Source organism: Callorhinchus milii, unplaced genomic scaffold, assembly GCF_018977255.1.
Source record: "Callorhinchus milii isolate IMCB2004 unplaced genomic scaffold, IMCB_Cmil_1.0 Scaffold22, whole genome shotgun sequence".
Classification (NCBI taxonomy): domain Eukaryota; kingdom Metazoa; phylum Chordata; class Chondrichthyes; order Chimaeriformes; family Callorhinchidae; genus Callorhinchus; species Callorhinchus milii.
This window is the reverse complement of record NW_024704763.1, coordinates 5,965,647-5,988,946: the sequence shown is the minus strand read 5'-3', so window position 1 is coordinate 5,988,946 and position 23,300 is coordinate 5,965,647. Positions and strand designations below refer to the sequence as shown.

General features: G+C 38.6%; 1 protein-coding gene across 7 annotated transcripts in view; it reads left to right on the top strand.

The window, feature by feature from the left end:
- csk (C-terminal Src kinase) overlaps positions 1-23,300 on the top strand; it is a 76,006-nt gene extending 52,706 nt beyond the window's left edge. For all 7 annotated transcript variants that reach the window (XM_042342927.1, XM_042342926.1, XM_042342925.1 and 4 more), the window contains 11 exons: positions 802-915; positions 2,397-2,506; positions 7,666-7,885; positions 13,578-13,671; positions 14,589-14,654; positions 15,268-15,367; positions 16,660-16,750; positions 17,922-17,995; positions 18,797-18,992; positions 19,821-19,907; positions 22,526-23,300. In XM_042342927.1, coding sequence (XP_042198861.1) covers positions 802-915; positions 2,397-2,506; positions 7,666-7,885; positions 13,578-13,671; positions 14,589-14,654; positions 15,268-15,367; positions 16,660-16,750; positions 17,922-17,995; positions 18,797-18,992; positions 19,821-19,907; positions 22,526-22,708 — 1,335 coding nt within the window. In that variant the 3' untranslated portion in view covers positions 22,709-23,300. The remainder of the gene's footprint in view (positions 1-801; positions 916-2,396; positions 2,507-7,665; positions 7,886-13,577; positions 13,672-14,588; positions 14,655-15,267; positions 15,368-16,659; positions 16,751-17,921; positions 17,996-18,796; positions 18,993-19,820; positions 19,908-22,525) is intronic.

Sequence of the window (23,300 nt, the reverse complement as noted above, 5' to 3'; positions counted from 1 at the left end):
GTTTCTGCACACTTATTCTTCTCCCGCAACAAAACAAATGTTTTACTGAGATTTTGAATCAATTTATGCATCAAATCAATTGGCCACATTCAGAATTTTTTTTTGCTTTTAACCGGGTAATTGAATAAGCCATTTTATAGATGTATCTGATGAAATGCTCAAGATATTTTAGTGGCAACGGGTCCAATGTTGAGTGGATTGCTGCAAAGGCAACTGGAATGTGTTTGCAGCTGAAATATTATCATGTTAAAGAGGGCCGACCCACTTGTAGTTGATTCTGCATTAAACCCTGTTTTATCTGTATGTTACAACTTCCAAGCTAATGATTGAAAGGTATTCACTTCTAATTGCTGAAATAATATAGATCGCTTTCTTATTTTTCTAAAGACTTCGACAGGTGGTATTAATTTTTAATAGAATATGCATGAACAAAAATATTCAAAACTTTGCCTTATTTGATGTCTTCACACTAATTGGGAGAAATGCAACAAGATCCGATTGAATCTTCAGTGTCCTTTTTTCACCCAATGTGATACTTACAAAATCATATTTAGCCACTGCAGTACAAAGCCTTATGCAGTGAAGTAATTTCTTGTGCAACTATTTAAAAAAACGGAAAAAGACATTTTGTAATTCTTTATTTTTAAATGTTTTTGGTGACCTCATTACAGGCTTAATATGCAATGCTGTTTCCGAAAACATTGAATGCTTGAAATATTTGCAAATGAGTCTCTCTGTAAAGTTTCTAATAAACAGTGTCCTTCCTCATTGTTCTAACCAATGGATTTTTCCACATTGCAGACAATATGGACTTCAGGCACAGAATGTATAGCCAAATACAACTTCAATGGCAGTGCAGAACAGGATCTCCCCTTCAATAAGGGAGATGTTCTTACTATTATTTCAGTCACCAAGGTAATGCAGCATTTCTCAGTATAAATGTTGAAACATTGATTTTTTTTGAGAAGTAACTATTGATCTTGTGTTTCGAAAAACAGATCATTGGGAAGTTACATTGCCTATTGTATTACATAGCCTTTTAGCTCATGACAATCTAGTTCAGTGCTGGAGGCAGCACTGCATTGTCAGAGGTGCTGTGAGAAAATTCACAGGCAAAGAATTTATTGTATAAGAAATTAAGCAAGGTTATTCACTGAAGTTGGTTTTAATTGAACAGAACCACATCAATTTTGGTTTTAACCAATCTAAATTTCCTTTGCATGCTACATTAGCTTCTCAGAGCTCGACTCTTGTCTTCTTTCTACACTTTACCTTTGAAAGTTCCAGATCTTCATCACCACCTTCTTTAATCCCAGTATAACGGAAGCCATATAATAGCAACCAAATAATTCCAATTGTTCCATTATCCATAGGCTGATGCAGTAACCAATTTAAATTTGAATCGAGGACAGAACCTGACTCCACTGTCAATGCTCCCAACCACTACCATTGACAAATGTTCTCTCTTAATTTTAAATCAAATGACATTCACTGGAGCATTATTTTGGGTGAATAAGTTGCTAAAGAAATCAAAAATACACAAATTAGGTTGAGCTGGGACTAGAGACAACCTGAATACAGCAGATGCAGCTATTCCAATACTAAAAGTTTTGTTAACAGAATAACCAACTTGTTTTGTGCATTTCTGGGGAAGTGGCTAACCTCAGTTTGCTGTGGCCCAGATTGAGCTATTCATATCCGTGAAGGTATATTGCAACACCAGCCCATTTTCCTGTTTTTCTCTCCTTTTACTAACTCTTTTCCACATTTCCATCTCTAGTTCTTAAGTTTGTTTTTTAAAAATAAGTGCAATAAGAAATATCTGTAACAAAGACAGACTTCTCCTAAATTTGACTTGCTGGTTGTTGAGGTATGGAAATTAGAGGACATTGTACTCTTTATTAGGCAAGCCACATCTTTCTTAAGATCTCTTAAGATCTTGTTTGAACTTTTCATTTGACCTTCTGCATACAAGGGGCAAATTGACAACACTGTCTCCAAGGGAGTTTATCAAGCGTGTGAAACTTTGATGATGATTTATGTCGATATAGGGATTACTCCAGCTCTCTTCCTTTGCACAATGTCACTGAATCTTTTCTATCCAGAAATCTAGACCAGGTACTGACAGCATCACTATTCAAGTTTTCAAGTTTGTCTTCTATATAATAAAACTCATGTAAGTTGTTTTCAAGTTGCAAGTGGAGATATTGGCTTACATTTTACCTGCAAATATACAGTCAATTCACTTTACAGTATATTCTAGAAGACGTCTCAAAGCACTTTACAGAATATACTGTATCAAATGCAAGGATTATTATTATTATTACATCTAGCAAAAATAAGCTCCTGACCTCGCTTTATTGTTTTCTCTCCAAATTCTGCTTTCTCATTCTTAGGATCCAAACTGGTACAAAGCAAAGAAGGAAGGTCAAGAAGGAATAATCCCTGCTAACTATGTCCAGAAGAGAGAAGGGGTCAAATCTGGTGCAAAGCTTAGTCTTATGCCGTAAGTACAAGAGGTTTGGCCTCCGGAGGTTTGGTCGCATCCGACCATATCTTACCCCAAATGCAGCCGAAACCCTAATACCTGCGTTTGTCACTTCCCGCCTGGATTACTCAAACGCACTCCTCGCCAGTCTCCCCAGTTCCACTATTCAAAAATCCAGCTCATTCAGAACTCTGCTGCCCTTGTATTTACCTGGACCAAACTCCGTACCCTCATCTCACCAATTCTCGCCAGGCTCCACTGGCTCTCCATCACCGAACCGATTGACTTCAGGATCCTCACACTCGTATTCAAATCTATTCGCCCCCTGGCACCTCCCTCCCTCTCCGACCTCCTCACTCCCCAATCCACCACCTGGCAACAATGCTCGTCTGGCATCGACCTCCTGCTTGCCCCTCACACCCTCCGCTCCTCCATTGGAGGTTGCACTTTCATCCACTACACCCCAAAACTCTGGAACATTCTCCCTCAACCCCTCCGCTTGCCCCCTCCCCCTTTTCAAGTCCCGCCAAAAATCTTCCTTTTCGACTGTGCTTACGGTGACCTCTTCTCCCCCCCTCCCCCAGCTCGGAGTCAGGCTCCGTCACTGTTAAGCACTCTGAGACACCACCCTGCAAGTTGTTGGTAATTGGTGAATTCAGAAAACAAAATTGTTATTATGAAATGAAAATTAACTCAACACAATTAACCATCTTAATAATAATAATACTTGCATATGATATAGCGCTTTTCATGTCTTCCAGACGTTTCAAAGCGCTTCACAGCATCTAACTGTAAAGTGAATTGACTGTGTATTTGTGGGCGAAATGCGGCAGCTAATTGCGCACAGCAGTATCCCACAAACAGCCATGGATCGAGTGACCAAAGTTTTACTTTTATTTCCTTGAGGGATTATTATCAGGCGTGTGGAGTAAGGAAACGTGCCCAAGGTTTCGCCCTGCCGGAAATCGAACCCAGGTCTCTCGCTTGCGAGGCGAGTGCTCTAACCACTGAGCTACAGGAGGCCTGTGGCTCGTCTTGACCTACAATTTAAGGCAGAAAACATTTGGAATCTTTTTGGATAAATCGTTTTTACTTGCACTTTAAAAATTGCCCAAGTTTTAGAAATGTATTGCTTTTGGGCAGTCTGCTATGAAAGTCAAGTTATTTTTCATTTGATAAATATAATGGTCAAAAGTAAATACTAGTTCCATGCTTTCTCTTTTTACTCGGCTCCCTTCCAATTCTGCTACTTACCTAGACATTTGATGCCTTTCTTTGAAAACTTGTGGGGAATTCTAGAGGTAAATTAGTGTCTTAGGGCTCTCACCCAGAAGGTGCATGCATCAATGCACTGTGCTGCACTTTTGTCTGATTCTAAATTAGAGGGTTGTAATTGTAAGTATTGGTACTCAAAGGTTAATACTGTATGTGTTGAGAGGAATTCAATGTAAAAATAATCAACTCCATAAGTTTATATCTGGAAAGCTCTGTGACTTTCAATTGTTTCTGTAACCAGGAATAATTTATTGAACATAATTTCATATTGCCATAAGGTGTGGCCCAGATTGACGATTGGTTCTCAGTTAAACACCGCTCTAAGAACATTACTTTGGTCCGCATTTTGCTAGTACCAGAATAATCTGAGATACTGAGGTGTAATATTTTGAGTCTGCTTTGTTGATATTCTCTACAGCTGGAATAGGGAACGTCAGAGCAGGTTGAGATTCTCAGATCATCAGTTTCACTAAACAACTTGTTTTCGTTGTACTGATTTAAATTTGTTTCCATTAGTAGATTTGCCTAAAAATTGACATTCATTTAATGAGTGTAAAATATTGCGTTGGGTAATGATTTGGAGAAGCAAGTTTGCCAGAGCAGCCGTGGAGAAAAAAATGTAGCAGGAAGGGCGATTATGGTGTTAGTGATCTGGCAGGTTGTAAATGATGAAGTGGCGAGAAAGCAAGTCAGGCTTTAATTTGCTTGCATTTTGCTGTGGTGTATGCTGAGTCATCCATTATAGCTGTAAGACGGCGCTAGTTAATGTAGATCACATTTCCTCATTTTCTATTGATTCTAATTTTGAATGTAAATTTTTTTCAGTTCGTTCATCTGATATTGTCCATCAGATTCTTAGAACTTACTTGATGTACTATACTACTGTTTATTCAAAATAGCTTTGCCTCATAAGTTTATTAGGTTTACATGTGAGAAGCAGTAATGTGATAAAGTTGATACTAGATGGTAAGTTAGTATTACCACTAATACAGAGTTGATTACTCAGGGAGAAAGGGAGAGAAGGAAATTAACAAAGGGAGAACTAGTCTCTTCTCACTTTTGGAATCTGCTAGGTTGTTGCCCCTCGTTTACCATCAAGCCATTCAGGTCCAATCTTTATGATATTACAGTCACTTCACGCAGGGTTTTGTCTTTGAATGTTTTTGCGGTTGACTTTAAATCTGCATTGACCTGTGATGTCAGCGGACCTCTTTGGTTTAATATTTCAAAATCAATTGGGGGCTTGTTTGATGTTTCACTTTTGATTTTCTGGTGAGCTATTCTTTTTTATTCTCTCTCCTCCACCCACTCAATACTGATTCATTACAGAGGTCGAGAAGACCTGACTGATGGTCAATTGAAATTCTCCTGCACACTCTGGTGAAAGCCGCTGATCTCAGATTGTCTTCATTTCTGTGTTGACTGACAGATATAACATTTCCACTAATTAGTGTTTGGCAATGGATGCTGTGGTTCACACAACCAGCAGCTGCAGTCATTTCACCGTATTAACTGGACTGGAAATGAGCCTGATAGACAGTGCTATGCAGGAAAATCATGAAGGGAATAATACTTTCAATAAAGTGTTTGTAATACAGTTCTTAGTGGAATAATGCAATGAAAAAAATCTTAAGAATACTGTCTTGAGAAGAGTGCAAAACTGCTATGCTCTATGGTTTATGCCCAGTGTATATTGTGCCTTTGTATATTTATTGGTAGGAAAATATTATTAAATCAATAACCAGCTTTAAGGTATGCAGTCGCAATGTGATTCAGAATAGAACTCTTCCTTTGAGGTGGTTTTGCTCGCACCATCTATTCACTTGTAATATAAATACACACAGTGTGAACTATGAGTTCATCAGGGTGTGAGGAACAAAGCAGAGGACAGATTTTTGATGGCCTGTAATAACCAGCTATACCTTCAGCATTGGCTGGGATTGCAGTATTTCGGATCTGAGGAATTAGCTTGAGCACTTTGTCACTCGGCTTAGGTTGGGCTTGCCCGGTCGGAGAGGTAATCCGGTCACCTGACTTGCTGGGATGGTTGTTTAAACAGGTAGTAGGTCTGTATTTTCCTTTGATTTTGAGGAGAAAAAGGTTTGTCTGTGGGGATAACTCTCATTCCCTTGAGGAACGCGTTTTGGTTCAATTTGTCCTCGAGGAGGTGACCAAGATTATGAGCTGAGATCAGGCACCACTTCTCTTTTTTTNGCCCAAACTGAAATAAGGGAGACACACTTGCCTCAAACCCCAAAAAATGAGGAAATCTGGAAAGGATGACGGAACATCTTGCCCCTTGCTGTGTCCTCTCAGGCTTTCAAGTCATGTAGCTAGCATTGGCAGACAGTGTAGAACAGATTGGATGTTGCTTCAGGGAATGAATGACTTATTACAGAAGGGAATTAAAAATCAATGTGGCAATAATTTTATATTTTTCCCCTTTAATTTGAGAGATTATTCTTGAACAGTTTGTCACATTTGTGCCCACTGTCATCCTGTTTCATTTTGTCAAAGCTTCCAGTTAATAGGCATGTTATCAATATTTCATTGTCAATTCAAAATGCAGTTTGAATAGGCCAATTAAAAGTGCTCTCCTCTTGAAAATATAATTTTTCTATTTAATGAGACTATCTTTCACTGTAATGTTGCTAAATAAAGCAGCTGTTTGAAGTTTTCAGCCGAAGTGGCTCCTTAATATCCTGGCTTGTGTTTCTTTCAGATTTGCGCAATTTATGTCACTGCTCTAAAGTTTGGGCTGCTGCTGGAATACCAGTTAAATACCACTTGATCTAAAGTCCAGAATATGCCAATATAAGTGGCTGGAATGGAATGCACACTCTCTCCCTGAAGAGACGCACCTTGTTGACCTAATTTCAGAGTGTTTTAGGCATATGTAGACAAGGGTTGGGGACCCCAGAGTGCACATGGGGTACTGCTGGAGTTTTAATCTGATAAACCATACAGCTTGTCAATGAGAGTACTATCTGGCAAGCCTCCCTCTGCCTGTCCATCCAGGACCATCCTACTACCCATTAGGACTTTGGCTTATAGGATTTACAGGAGCTGAATGGAAAGCTGTCTGTCATCAGTTCTGCTCCAGAAAATGGACTGCTGATAGCTGGCGTACCTGTCTGGCAGGTTTAAAGCCTGTGATGTTGGTTTTATAGGGAGGGAAGTCCACCTTCAATTTAATTTTGTACAAACATGTGTAACTTTAATTTTACTCAAGGGGTTCTTAAGCTTTAAAGAGGAAATATTGAATGGTTTATGGATATAAGCAGACCTCAAAATGGAACGAGACTTGAAACGTGAATGTTTTAGTAATTAGGAAGCTAGAATGATTCCAATAATTCTAAACTAAAAGAGTTTCAATTATTTCATGAACTCAATTTGAGTTTTAAGTGTTTTTCCATAGAACTTGCCTTTGTAATTAATTATATTCTAAGACGTTCTTTTGGGGAAAGAAATTTGCAGTAAATTTAGATTTTATTTAAAGCAAAGATTCCTGGTGAAACTTGTACTATAGCTATCCACTGCTGAAGTCTCTCAAAAACAATTTGAGATGATTTGTCGTATACAGGTGCATAACATATGACATTGCGTGTGATGGTCATGGGTGTGAGGTGAGATTAGTGGTTGATATACCCTCAATAATAATGGTGTTGGCTGCTTATAGTTCCATGACAGATAGTTTACCCAGTGATGATGCTATCTTGTAAATTCTACTTTTTACACAGACCCGTTCTTGCGAAGGTTGTCAAGCTGGAACAACCTTTGGTTTTAGATTTCTGTGATATAATATTGCTCCTTTTAATAATCTCTATGCCCCATTTCTCTTGCCCCCCCCACACCCCCATTGCCTAGTAATTGCTGTCTCACATTGTATTTCTCTATTACAGCTGGTTCCATGGGAAAATCACTCGTGAGCAAGCTGAACAGTTGCTGCATCCGCATGAAGATGGATTATACTTGGTACGAGAAAGTACCAACTACCCTGGGGACTACACACTGTGTGTGAGTTGCACCGGGAAGGTGGAACATTACAGGATCACTTATGCAGCAAGCAAACTCAGTATTGATGACGAGGTCTATTTTGATAACTTGATGCAGTTGGTAGAGGTGAGCTTGATTTCTCAATTGTCTTTCACATTTAACACATTTACTTGATCATCACCTTGAAGCCATAGGCCGTGAAGGCACCCACACAATGTATAGTCAACTCACTTTACAGCAACTCATCTATTTAATTCACTTTACAGCATTTTATGTAAAGCGCTTTAAGATGTCTCAGTCATGATAAGGCACTATATCAAATGCAAGAATTATTATTACAATGACAGTAAAATTACATTTATAGCGCACCTTTCATGTGGGGAGGATGTCCCAAAGCACTGGAACAGTCAGATGTCGGGGCTTCAGCATGGGAAAGGGGTGGTTTAGGGATAGGGGAAGGCAGAGAGGTGGGAGGGCGACCAAAGGCACGATCGAAGAGAAGGGTCTTGAGACCGGCCTTGAAGGAGGCAAGGGAGGAAGCGAGGTGAAGGGACTGTGGGATGGAGTTCCAGAGTGTGGGGGCAGAGACGCTGAAAGCCCGATGGTAGGGCGGGTCGGGCAGGAGACATGGAGCAGGCTGGAGCCCGCTGAACAGAGGAAGCGGACAGGTTGGTAGGGTCAGAGAGGTAGGAGGTATTAAGACCTTTTTAGGGGGTAGGGAAACCACTCTACGGATTGAACTATTTAAGTATAAATTCTTGTCATCACTTGAGTACTCACTTTCTTAGGTAACTATTAAATACTGAACTGTGCTAAGTTGTTCATTATTTGAAATGGATGGTTTGGTTAACCTTTGCAGTTTGACTTTTTATCAGATATCCTGATCAAATTGTTTCAGGCTTCTAATGTTTGCAGTTTTTATATCTTGCTTTTGTACTGCATCGATGCAACGGATGTTGCATAGAATTACATAGAACGTTGTGGCATGGAATCAGGCCATTCAGCACCATTATTGCACCCAGTGTTTTATACTCCACACGAACCTCCAGCCCTCATTTCCGTCCTCCTTTACCCTCTGTTCCCTTCTCTCTCTTGCATGCATCAAGCTATCTCTTAATTACATGGATGGTCTAATTCTTTGAAGCTCTCCAAAACGCTACCCCACATGAAGGGTGTTATATAAATGCAAGTTGTGCTTGTTTTTTGTTGTTAAAAAACATTCAGAGAGGGGAAAAAATTTGGAGTACACAAGCAATGTTGTAATTTTTTCCAAGTGAATGATCCAGTACAAACTATTTTCTGTGGTCTGATAACCCATGGGTCCAGTCTACTGTATCCCGGTCTGTTTTATCATTACATTATCATGTATCCGCACCTGAAATAATAATAATAATAATCCCTGCATTTGATATAGCGCCTTATCACATCTTCGCGATGTCTCAAAGCACTTCACAGAATATACTGTAAAGTAAATTGGCTGTATATTTTGTGGATGAATGCGGCAGCCAATTGCACACAGCAGTCTCCCACAAACAATCATGGATTGAGTGACTATCAATTTTTTTCTTAAGGCATTATTACGCCCGGAGAAACAATCCGCTGATTGACTAGCAACCGTGTTCCTATTTATTGCTAGGTACACAGGCGGGTAGAGTAAGGAAACTTGCCCAAAGTTTCGCCCTGCCCGGGAATCGAACCCAGGTCCTCTTAATTGCGAGGCGAGTTCTCTTACCACTAAGCTGCAGAACTCTAATCATTAAGACCATTTTTGCAAATTGAAGTGGCAAGATTATGTTTTTTGGGAAATTTATCAATTGTATGTGTGGACAAACAGAACTAAATGTTCTTACTGGCTCTATCTCTCACTGCTCCGAATGCTACATTGCTTATCAAGTGGCTCTTAACACTTTAACACTTCAATAGTTGGAGTTCTAAACTGATGGGGTGCCATGCTCACCATCCAGCAGTTTAAGTGTTATGGTACTGCTATGCTACAGATTGTGGCTTTGTACTCATTTGGACTGATTTATTTATTATTATTATTAAAAAATTATTATTATTATTTATCAAGTAATAGTAATTACTTGCAGTAATGAGCAAGATTAGTTTCTATTCTGCATTATCACTGATCTGCTTCCTAGGGCTAGTTAGTCTCAGATTGAGACCTTGTGAATACAGGGTGGGAAGAAGAGCACCTGACCAAGACTGCTCCACAACTTACATAGCTCATAAAGATAGTGTGACCAAGTTGTATCCTTTTTCTCTCCTCCCTCTGTGCGATCATAAAATATTATTGTGTCTATGGACTTTGTCCTACCATCAAGAAAATTAGGAAGTCACAAAGTCGAGCCCCTGCTGAGAAATGTATTGCCTGATTACACTGCTAAGAATGAGAGATATTGTCTGATTTGGTTGAATGACAATCGAATAAGGAGCTGGCAGTTTTGTATTGGCTTTCCATGCACCCCAGACTGCTCAGGTGTGAGTGAAGCTGAAAATCAGCTTACAAGGATATTTGAAATGGTATGATTTGTTTGCAAAATGTTTCCTGTTTCATTGATGGTGAAGCTGCCATTGTCAAGGAGGCAGGCAGTCTCCCACCCACTGGTAGAGACGAATGTTGCCATGTAATTGACTATAGTGTGTATCTCAAGTGATCTGCTGTTTTCTCTTCAGAAAGAGCTTCTTAACACCCTTCTCCCTCTTTTCCAGGTCCCAAATTTAGAGCCCATCTGAATTGGGATTATAACCCTTTCCAAAAATTTTTGTAAATTCTTATGAAATGCAGATTTTTAATGATAAAAAGGATTTTAAGCTACACAGCACTTTATGAAAGAGTTAGTATATGTGAGATGTGTAGGATCTGAAGCATGTGGCCCTACATTGTTTGTTTCCAAAAGTGAGAGGATTTATTGCCATAGGGTCAGGGAATTGCAAGTTTCCCCATTGTATGTTTAGCAGTAGTGCGTCAAGGCCACAAATATTCGCACAGGCTGCAAATATTTTGCTGTCAGGAGTTGTGCTTCCACCTAACAAGACTCCTATTTTTACAGTGCAAGGTGCAGTTTAACAATGGCTGATAAAAATAGCTCAATAATCAGGAAGGTGGTGTACGAAAAGGAAGCTTATACCAATTGCAGCAGTGATAAGACCTGAACTCGGTGTGTTTTTTAGAATGCAAACCATAGCCACTTCCCACATAGAAGTAAAAAAAATCATGCAAATATTGATGCCACCTCAATCAAACTTTCAGATCAGCAGAACAGCAAGTTTCCACATACTGTATTTGGGTGGGTGCCATAGTTAGAACTCGATTTCATTTGAACTGTATGTTGAATTATCCATATTGCAAATTGATAGCTAATGGGACCAAGTTTTTTTAAAAAGTGTGAATTAAATTCAGCAGTATAACAGGTGTACATTTGTAGTCAGGAAGTAGTCTTGTCTAATCAGAGGAAATGGTTTTTAAAAAAAANTGTTTTTCTTACTCAAACTGCAACTAGAATGGTTGCTTTTTCTTCTTTCTGGTGCTATAAAAAGTGTGGTATCTGTCGTGATATTAGTGGTTTCCGGGTGAACTCTTTAAATTTTCCATTGTACAGGATGCTGATGCTTGCATTCTAAATGCTGCAGAAACAAAGGAGGTATTAAACTGTAAATTAATTGGGTGTAATAGGTGCAGGAAATTGGTATGAAATGCAGAGATAGGCAAGTGATTTTTCTTATAAACAAAGTATGGAAGTATCAACTAATTTTCCTAATTCGCATAATGTGTGTTTTCTGTAGTGTGTTTCACTGATCAATGCAAACCTATGAACATTGTGTGCATTAGCCTGCTGTGTGGTTAACAGCTTGGTATAAATGTCCAGTTCCTGATTCTGAAGTTTCTGGTCAGCATAGATTATGGGGGAAGAAAAAGTTTAGATGTATCTTAACATAGTTGCAGTATTCACTTAATATGGTTATTGGTGGTAAGGTCATGTATTGCCAGAATCCCTCTGCTGTACCAAGGTAAAGCAGGTTTTCTGAAAGGTTAACTACTCAGGGCAGTTGCTTTGCACAGTAAGTTTAATTTTTACCAACACTGTATGGAAACTGAGAAAATATACTTGCATTGACATGAATTAAATGCATTCCGTCTTCCCTTCCCCCTCTGATACCACCCAAAAAATCTCATTCATGTTCCGAAATAATGGAATATAGTAAATATTGCAAATGTGTCCCTTCTGCAAAATGTTCTCGATCATCCCATCCCTCCATTGGCTAAAATAGATTTTTTTTCAAATTTAAGATCGCAAATCAAAAAGTACATCTGATTCTGTGTCTGTTAAACTGATAATTTTAGCTTGATTTGCATAATCAATACCGCCCATTCTTCATGTTGCATGTACAAACTGAGCAGATTCAAAATGTAGTTTCTTGATTTCAACTCAAAGTAATGTTCATACATGCAACTTGCTTTGTTATATTAACTAATTTTCAATTAACTTTGAAAACACATAATTGATTGATGCAGTGTTTGCAGAAAAATACATCTGTAGTTTTATTGGGTGTTAATAATAATAATAATCCTTGCATTTGATGTAGCGCCTTATATCTTCGAGACATCTCAAAGTGCTTCACAGGATATACTGTAAAGTGAATTGACTGTATATTTTGTGGGCAAAAGGGTTGAAACAACTGGCAAAATTTGATTTTTGAAACCACTGGCAAAATTAGATTCTTGAACAATGTATGTTAAATGAGAACCTTATAATGGCAGTCTAACTTGTGAGTTAAATGAAGAGCTATATCAGTTCCTGAATGAAGGAAACTTAGCTTTGAATCTAAAAGTGCACCACAATATCTGCAAAGTTGGGTTTCCGTTTTGAGAAACGATTATCAAATTATAGGAGTTGCAGATTTAAAATGCTGTACACTTAAGCATTGTTAGCAATAAAGGAGACTAGAGTTTGGGATTATTTATAAATTTACATAAGGGAATGAAACTTCATGGCAAACTAGGTCAGGCTGGCTGCATGTGCTCTGAGTGCTTACCCCTGTTGTGTGTAATGTGGTTGCATTGATGGAATGGTGGGTGTACTGCTCCCTGTGCTTTTAATTGGTTCAGAAGTATTTGAAATTGCAATGCGAGCATGATTTCTCAATGGGAATTCCAGAGCCTGCAAATAGCTACATGAACGCTATGGGACTTGCCTTACATGCAATCAATTGCTTTAAATTCTAATATGCTGTTTCACCACTTTGCCTCTAGAGTGAGTTAGTGAATGCATTTGGCCAGTTCACTGAGATGTCTCAATGGTCATAAGCCTGGTTTTGCAGCAGTTTTTGAGTCAGACGAATATTTTGACAAGTCCTGAATCAGTAATCTTCTATACTTCAGAAACTGCACGATCATGAGTTTCAGATTCTTATAAGAATAAGAATCTTTGCATTTGGTGTGATGCCTCATCAAGTCGTTGAGACGCCTCAAAGCGCTTCACAGGATATATGGTGAAGTGGTACCGTAAAGTCCCATTTAGGAGGACAGAGCATTTAGGACATGAATATGGTGCACCTGGGCAGCTGTTTTGCTATGGAAGCTGTTGCTACAGCCACATACTTCGTCATAGGAGAGAAATTGCAGTTAAAAATTGCTATTACATTCCTGAAGACATCTTAAGTGCTTTGAAGAGAGTCAGCCTCACCATGAAACTTGCATAGGTCAGAAATGAGAAGAGCAGCAAATCATCAATAACTTGGTAGTGGAAGATGCAATGTTTGCATGTTGAGCGTGCACTTTGTATTAACTGTCTACGGGTTTCCGTTTTTTATTTAGCATTACACCACAGACGCTGATGGACTATGTACACGACTAATCACACCCAAACTTATGGAAGGCACTGTGGCGGCTCGGGATGAATTCTCTAGAAGTGAGTAATAAATCAAAATGTTGCTAACTTAGACTGTGTTTTCAAGAATGGGTGTTGCTTATTCCGTAACACAGATTGTGTGTATATGTGTGTGTGTCGAGATGTTTGTTCGTGTTCTGTTCCTGTTGGTCAATTAGAACCTCTCATACAACACATGACATGGAGCTTGCATTTTCTATTCTATGAGACAAACATTTTTGACAGGCACAACCCTTGCTTCCCTGGAGTAAGGGTGGCCCTGGATGTTTGTTGTGGAGGTAAGCCTCAGTTGCAATATAGTCATAGAATCCCTCAGCACAGAAGAAGGCCAGACATTTAAAATGTGTCCAGCTCTTTGAAAGAGCTATCGAATTGGTCCCACTCTTTTCCCACAGCCTTGCAAATGTTTTTTTTTCAAGCAAATATTTTCAAAATCAAATATTTTGAAGTTATTAATGAATCTTTAAGGGAGTGTATTCCAATTAGATTTGAGTGAGAAGCTAAATTTAGTTGACCAGAAGTTATAAAAGTGTTTTGCTGTTTGAACACTTTATATTCTTTTCATTGTGAAGCATGCATTTGACCAATCAGTTGATGCATTTCTAAGCACTTGCCTGGTTGACCCTTAAATCCCTGTTGACCAAGAACTCTGCACACCAGACCCATCAGAACTGCTCAAATGTAATTCAGCTGCAGCACCAATTTTCAAGTTTTTTTCCTGCTTTCATAAAACGTATTCATGTGATAATTTTATATTTGCTTCTGAGCCATTTTACTGCAATACTGAGCTGTATTGGCATATTTCTGCAATGTTGTATTATGATTGACTGACCAAATGAGGCAGTTTTTGTTTCTGTAACCGATTTGGAGACCATTCAAAACCAGATGGATTGGAACCATGCTGCACCTTGAGTTAAGTTTCTGTGTCTGTTTTCCAGGTGGCTGGGCACTAAACATGAAAGATCTCAAAATATTGCAAACAATAGGAAAAGGAGAATTCGGAGGTACGTGAATCCACCTTTGATGTCCGATAGCTGTGCATGATGAGTCTCGAGCTGATTGAGCTGCATTTTTCCATCTAATGTGCACCAACCGATTGGTTCTTCTCACAGCTCAGTTTTTCAATTAAAAACAATCTTCCCAATAGCCTGAAGGCCTAGCGGGTAAAATGCTAGCCAGCAGAGCATTAAGCAATACAGTCCAGAAGTTCACAGATTTTAATGTGCTAAATTAGCTGAATTTAGCTTGGCAGCACTTGAACTAGGTGCTATTAGGCGTGGGGGGAATAATCAGCTCCTAATTAATATCCCGTGATCTTGAAAGTGTGTGTGCATCCGATGAAGATAATAATAAAACCTAGCATCGAATTGTGCATGGCAATGTCTGACAAACATTTTTACAGGAAAACTGACATGCTTTGAGCCATTTCGGCATAAGGCCCTGTATCAAATTATTTTACATTGTAAATCAATTCTCAAAAAAAATCATTGCCTTAATCAGGGTTCAATATCTGATCCTTACAAGCAAATCCCAGATTTTCCCAGTGAAATCTTAGACACTGACATGTTCATTTTGTGTAGCGCACAGACCCTTGATCTGTCGTCGTTCTTTCTCCAGATGTGACGTTGGGTGAACATAGAGGCAACAAAGTAGCTGTCAAATGCATTAAACACGATGCGACTGCACAGGCGTTTGTTGCTGAGGCATCTGTAATGACGTAAGTTCTACCAGCACTGTCTGGTGCATCTGAGCCTGCTTTCTAATAATAGCTTTGAAAATCCTTCTGTCTATTAAGAAGCACTGTCGATTCAATTCTTTCTGCCCACTAAGAATCAATGATTGGTTTCTTTCACTTGGAGTGTAAGTTGGTTTTGATTTCAAAATTTAAAATGTGTCGAAATCTTTAAGATGGTACTGGCACAATTTCAATAAATGCTTAATACTTTAAGAATAATTTTTCAGAAATCTAATGTAGAAATGGAATCAAAATTTAAATACTCCGGCAGAGTGATGACTGCTGCTTTCTATTCTCCAATGCTTTTAAAGTGGTTCTTTGATTAATTGGAACGTCAATCAAATTGTTGCCTTAATTTACAAGAGCTGAGGAAGAGATGCAAACAATAAAGCAGTAAGAAAGTGAATGAGTAGCTTTTCGGGACGAGTGGTAGGGGTAGAGGAAGAGGAACATTGTGTGACGTGGAAAACTAGTTGTGAGGGGAGAAGAAACTATGCTTGAAAAATAGCAAAACAAATGAAGGAATGATCATTCATCACATCTGACCCATTTGACTATTGTCGCTCTTTTATCCATGGGATGAAAATGGGAAAAGGAATGAAATTAGCCAAGTCTGGGGATATTACTGAATCATTAGCAAGGAAAGCGCAACAACTTACATAACACCCTTCATTGGGGTAGCATCTCAGAGTGCTGAGTAAATCTGGGAGAGGGACAAGAGTATTTAGCAATTAAGCTAATTGAGGAAAATGCACATCACTATTTTTCTTCACTGTCATGAGTTAAAGGTTACAAATTGGGTTGGTTTGGGGTTAATGTGGACTAAATGCAGCTGCTGCTCTTGCAATTTGTTACTGCTCAGATGTTCGGGCGTGGCTAGCTTGTAGTCCTCAGCATTGTGGGTGCAACAAAAAATTAAACATGATCCTCCCTCACATAGTCTGAGTCAGATTTCACAACCTTTGCTTTCTGTTTTAATTCATCAGCTTTACCAGTTGATTGCCCTTACCCAGTGTTAGGAATTGTTTTGTCATAGTTTACGTGCCATTTACGTGTCAGTTATCTTCCCATCTTTGCGTATTGTTTAAGATCATAAATTTAACCTCAGTACCCAACACTGTTATGTGACAATTTTTAATGGAGCTCTAAATTTATTCTGTTCTCTGGAGCAAGTCAGCTTTAATAAGATCTGATTAGTTACATCCATAGTTTTGTAATTGTTTCGATAACAATGGCAGGCTTCAGAACTAATGAATATGTGTTTTATATTGCAGGCAACTCCGTCACAATAACTTAGTTCAGCTTTTGGGTGTCATTGTGGAAGAAACAGGGTCTCTGTACATTGTAACAGAATACATGGCAAAAGTAAGTTTAATTATTTTTAAATGTATGAGGAACCCCAATACTGGTATACAATACTGAGAGGTTAAATGAAGTAAATAAGCAGAAATTGTTTCCACTGTATGTCAGTTACTAGAGGGTATAATTTTACGATTATCGCTTTAAAAATATTCTAACACTTCCAATTTTTAACAGGCGTTTAATGAAAACATGGAATGCTTAGCAAACATTGGATGAAGCATAAACACCTTTAAAAGGGGAAAGAAACTCAATAGATGGCACTTTCAAAGAGGCTACATAGACAGGATATGCTTTGCTATGATGTACCAATTTACATCTGAACCAAAAAGTAGCACGGAAAGCAAATCTGGATCTGTATGGGCTTCTTGAGTGCATGTACATAGTCTTTACCAATAAAAGACCCATATCTGGAGTTTTGTTAAACTTGAATCTAAAATTCATTCACTGAATCGTGGTCATAATTTTTACTGTGATATAATTCATTATACAACTAACTGTTGTCTTCCCTTTTAATCCCTTCTCCCCCCAAAAACAAATCCTGTTTGGTTATTTTCATTGCTTTTATCTATAATCTGACTAATCTAGTTTAAATAATTCCTATGGAACTGTGCAGAAGTAGGTGGAAGGGTGTGTTTTTATAGAAATTCTGCTTTTTGTACAGAAATGTTATACAGTGGTGTGGTAACTTCCCCTCTTGATATTAATACTAAGTCCAGTGCATTCTATAGCGTTGTCGGAACAACTTGAATGTGGTTCACAAGAACTCATCGCTTGCCTTTTTCTATGGTATAATGTGACAACTTTTCATGGTAATAATGTGGTGGTTTCCTTCGGGCTGTTGGAATCCCCCACCTAGTGCCAAATTAACTTGGGATTTTACACTTCTAACTCAGATTTTTGTGCCTTTTTAAAAACAAGCTCCATAACTCTTGGGTTGATCTGTAGACTTCTGCCTGACCATTATTAAGATAAAATAATGTTGTGATAATTTCAGAATAACTAAGACTTGTGCTGCAAAATTAATCTATTCTTACCCCAATATTATTCTTTCAACCTTCATATCAGTCTATTTGTGACTTGTCTTTCTACTTCCCCCTCCACCAAGATTTTAAATGGTAGTTCCTCTAAATGGTAAACTGAAAATAATTATGTGGATACCTTTGATCATTACCAGGGCAGTTTGGTGGATTATCTGAGATCAAGAGGAAGGTCTGTTCTAGGTGGAGAATGTTTACTGAAGTTTTCCATGTGAGTATGTTAATGAGGATTGTATTTGTTCAGAACATGCTTGTCTGGTGCTGCAATGAACCTTTGGGTCATTGGAGCAGTTCGCTACGTCAGTGCACAAAATTATTTGATTCTCTTGTATAATTGAGACAATTACTATCCAGGTAAATATTTCCTTCTCTTGTACCATGCTTCAATCCCTATGATTTAAGACTGGTAAGTGACCTATTCTTAGGCCATTGTAATTCAGTAATAGATTGCCAGGCCAAACCAAAGTAGATTAGTGTAACTTGTTTGTCCCTTCTCGTCTCTTCAAGATTACATTTTATTGTTTGACAGTTGAATGTAAAACCGGCTTGAGGGATTTATCATTGTAATTGAAATAACTTTAAAGGGTTAGCGGGTATATGGGAAAACTTACACGTGGGGGAAATGAGCATCAGAGAAAGTAGTAAAGGTCTTGCAAAGAGTTTTAGGGGATACGCACATGGGCTGATGCTGCATATAGGCAGTAAAAATGTGAGACACCTGTACTCCATGAGTGGTTTGCCAGGAGAGAAGATGAGAACGACTTTGGTGCAAGGGAGATTTTATAGTAGCCACGTACTGGGAAGACCATAGTCATTCTCCCTCTAGCTTTCTCCCTGTGAGGAAACTCCTTGGTTCAAAGTTCATGTTCTATGCAACAAGATCAGACATTGTGTTGAGTGAATCATTAGCACACCTCTTAGTGTTACAGAGCTGTCTTGGCTTTTACTGATTAAATTGAAGTGTCCTTTAAAATGGTCTCCAAATCAGCTCTTAATTTGTTTTGTATTTCAGCGATGTCTGTGAAGCAATGGAATACCTGGAAGCAAATAATTTTGTACATAGAGATTTAGCTGCTCGAAATGTCCTGGTCTCCGAAGATAACATAGCTAAAGTTAGTGATTTTGGTCTAACAAAAGAAGCCTCATCAACACAAGACACAGGGAAGCTCCCAGTGAAATGGACTGCACCTGAAGCTCTTAAAGAAAAGGTAAAAGCATCTTACAAGTATAACAGATTTTTCACACATACATCTGTATTATTTGGCACAGAGACGTGCTTAAATATTGCATGAAAGGTTCTCCCCCTCTGACCCTTCAAATGACAACAACAAATTACATTACATTTGTAAAGCGACTTTCCCGTCGGGAGGAATGATGGTGAGTAGTAGTATAAGTAAGCTATTATTCTCCCCAGAAAAAAAATATTTTTGCTCCAGCTAATGATAGCATATTTTAGCCCTGTGAGCTACGTAAAACGCATCTCTTGTTCCTGTGCTTGGTACAGTCTAAATGCGCGTAGTCGTGTTAGCCTACTTTAGTCACTGCTATTATACCTTACAACATTGAAACACCGTGGCTCGAGTGACGTTTTTCTACGAGGAGCAATTACGGGTGTAATACGGGTTATTATGCTAAGATCACAAGCTGCTCTGGTTGCAAGTGAATATTCTGGAACAAATTCAATAGAAACCTTTTTGTAGGGCTCCCCAGTGGCAAAGCTTCAAGCACCCCTTCTTCCTGTGGTACTTTCTCCCATTGTACACACGTTTAAATGCAGATTTGGCCATCTCTTGCTGACCTGAAATAATTAGTTTTCCTTCGGCTTGGGAGAGCTCTGGATTGTCTTGTGGTCCTGGAGTGCAGTTTTTTAACATCTCCCAGCAAGGACCAGAGTCATTCAAGAGACATCTGTCCTCAATTAGTTAAGTCTAGCTAAACCATTTTATCTATTTGGCACAATTTGAAATTTTATGTGATTTCTAAACTGTAAGAGTAAAATAATCTTGGATGTTACAGTTCTATTCTTTTTATTATAGAAATTTTCTACTAAATCAGATGTATGGAGTTTTGGGATTCTTCTATGGGAAATCTACTCCTTTGGGCGAGTGCCTTATCCCAGAATGGTAAGAGGCGATGCATTGCTTTATTGTTGTGGCCACTGTCTGTACAGAAATAGCACCTTTTGGGTCTTAATTTGTGATATTCCTTACCTGGATTCCTTAATAAGGAACCTGTAAGCAAATTAACCTCATGGAATTCCGTATTCAGGAATCCTGATTTAAAAAGAAATTGCATTAGATCCTCACATGGACCTTTATGATGTTGAAGGTTTGTGCCACAAAATATAACCTGATGCTAGAACACAGTTCAAACCAATGTGAATGCAAATGTTCCAAATGTATGAAATGAGAACAGCAAGGGAAATGAAACTGATTTTTTTATCTAGTTTGGATGCACAAAGAAAGTAGGACACTGACAAACTTGAGCAACAGCAATGTGTAGTAATTGGAATCCTCTTCAATATAATCGAGCAAATTAATCATTCCGGCAGTGTCCCAGGCTACTGTCAATTTGAGTTGACAGTGGGTCTTATTCCACAGGAGGCAATTGATAATGTCGCAATAACAAAACAAATGTCTGTTTGGCCTCCGGTTCATTTGCTGTATAGCTGATCTGTGCTCATTGGCTTAAAAAATGTGATCTAAGCCAGCAAGGGTTCATGCAGAGAAACATTAACACATTACTGTACTAACACTGAAAGTTCATATCAGGAAGTTACACCAGGAACAAATGTTATACAACCTTCTGGTGAAAGTGCAGGAAATATATCTCCAATATAAATTATATTGATATATAATGCAAAGAAAAAATTAACTTCTTATTTGGCACATAATATATATTTTTAAAATTGATATGGTGGGAATTCATTTTCACATTCAAAGACCCTTCATGATACTTTAGGCAACAAATGCCATTACCAATAAATACAGGGAAACCTCATTGTAAGCTGAGTCCCAATATCCCAGGCACCATGTTGTAAACAAGACATGAATAAATGACCAAGCTCAGAGTTGCTGACATCAATCGTGCATATAATCCTTGCTTTTTGATATAGCGCTTTTCACGTCTTCTAGACGTCTCAAAACACTTCACAGAATATACTGTAAAGTGAATTGATTGTATATTTGTGGGCGAAACTCGGGGGCCAATTACGCACAGCAGTGTCCCACAGACAGTCGTAGATTGAAGTGACCAATTTATTACTTTTTTTTTCTTGAGGGATTATTATTAGGGGTGTGGAGTAAGGAAACTTGCCCAAGGTTTCACCCCCCCTGCCGGGAATCAAACCCAGGTCTCTCGCTTGTGAGGCGAGTGCTCTAACCACTGAGCTACAGGACTCCACTGCACATATTGCGTGTGTGCAGAGTGCAGGAAGTGACATAAACTGGGATCTGATGGCCTAGAAGTTGGCCATTTTAGCGTGGGAAGCAGACTCGTCAGCACCAGAAGCTAGTGGTAAAGTGTTTCCAATTAGCACAGGTGCACAGCTGAAGTAAAAATAGCAGAAACCGAGAAGTAACATCTCGGTGCATTGACTTTAGAACAAAATGTTGTAAAGTTAACTTGTACTTGTGTTGTACTTTTGGGATGTACTGTTTTTCACTCATTTCTTCTGATAGTATTTTCAATGCTATGTAGTTTTCTCTGCCTGCTCTGTTTTCAGTACGAGGAGTGTATTTGGAGCTTGCATTTCTGGTTTGTGCTGTTCTGTCAAATTAAATCGCTTCTTTGTTTGCTGAGCACAGGAGTACACCCTTGTGGAAGAAATGTGCATTGCACTCCAATTAATTATAGTAATCTATTCTAATTGTGAATAAATGAACAAATGTACGTTTTGGGAGATGAGGAATGCACTTGTGATGTATTCTGTTTTGATGATTTTGCTCATTGTATACTTCACTGGCTGACCTACCAGCTACTGGAGATTTAATTTACCTTCCCCCTTCATCCCTTTCCCCTCCAATGTTGTGTAATCTAGTACACATAAACTGGACTAATTCCTAAAAGCGATTAGAAAACAATGCTGCAGTATCATACTTTCTATTGTGCCTTTTCCAATTGTGCTTATAAATTGTGTATCAAATAAATAACTATATGTGTTCCAAAGATACAGAAGTGTGGATCTTGCAACAAGTTGTCAAAATATTTGAATACAATATTGCGAAAATAACTTAAATAATGGATGTCATCGTTCTGTTATATCCATCCTGGCACAGAAGTGGCTTTACTGGAGCATTGATTGCATTTGCTGTCAAACCTTTCAGAACCTTGAGATAATGGAACCTAAAACTCTGCAATTTCATGCCCAGATTTCTCAATAAAGACTTTTGAGTCGAAATTGGAGATTGCTTCTGGCAACCGGAACAACCCAGTGGGAACTACTTTCAGAACAGGATACCACTTGACAATTACCAGACAGAATCCCCATTTTCAACTAGGAGGTGGTTATTAAGAAATCCAGTTTAGTAATGCTCAGTAGGATTTAGGGCAGTGGCAGCCCAACCTTTAGGGTTGAGTTAGGAGGTACATTGATGAAACTGCTAGGTGGCTTGCCTGACCATGGGTTATTGGCATCCATGGATTCACACATGGATTCAAGGTTGGTAATTAAGGTGGAGACGGGGAGGTGGGAATAATACTGAGTAAGAAGCAAAGAATTAACTTTCATTTATTTTTTCAGCCTCTGAAAGATGTTGTTCCTCGTGTTGAGAAGGGATACAAAATGGACCCGCCTGATGGTTGTTCTCCTGCTGTTTATGATCTGATGAAAATATGCTGGGAGCTTGACCCTGATCGGAGACCAACTTTCAAGCAATTACAAGAAAGGCTACACCATGTCAAAACAAAAGAACTTTATCTGTGACACCAGAAATGCCGTCGAACTTTAAAACAAAAACTGCTCGACATTAAACCAAGAGTGCTGAGACTTTTACAAGGCGGTCTTCTTAAACATATGAACCCAGCATATCATGGCCTCGTGACTTGTTTCCCTCTATGTGTACTGTGATGCAGTGTCCCTCAATCCCCCATTAAAGAAGCATGCTTAAACACGTCTGTCAAGTTCAGTCCTTGTGGTATTTGTTCTGTGCCAAGTGCCTCCAGCCACAAAGACGGTGCTTATTTGCTTATCTGTACTTCGCAAAACATTGTTTCTACCAAATGCATTTCATGATGACAAGGTTTGGTAATAAAAAAAATTCTTTAACTAGAATAACACAATTTCATGTTTGCTTTTCCCCATCTGAATTTGCTTAGCCGGGTTTTTAATACTTAAAAGGTAGTGATCTTTTTTTAAAAAAATGATTTTTTTATGTTCTGTAATGTTTACTCATTTGATGTAAACTCATTGATGCATGTAGTGTGGGAAGCATTCATTCCTGTCGGTGCATTACATTCATCTTAGCTGCCAAGGATGAGATTATAATAATGAAATAAACCATTCCATGTGATCATTT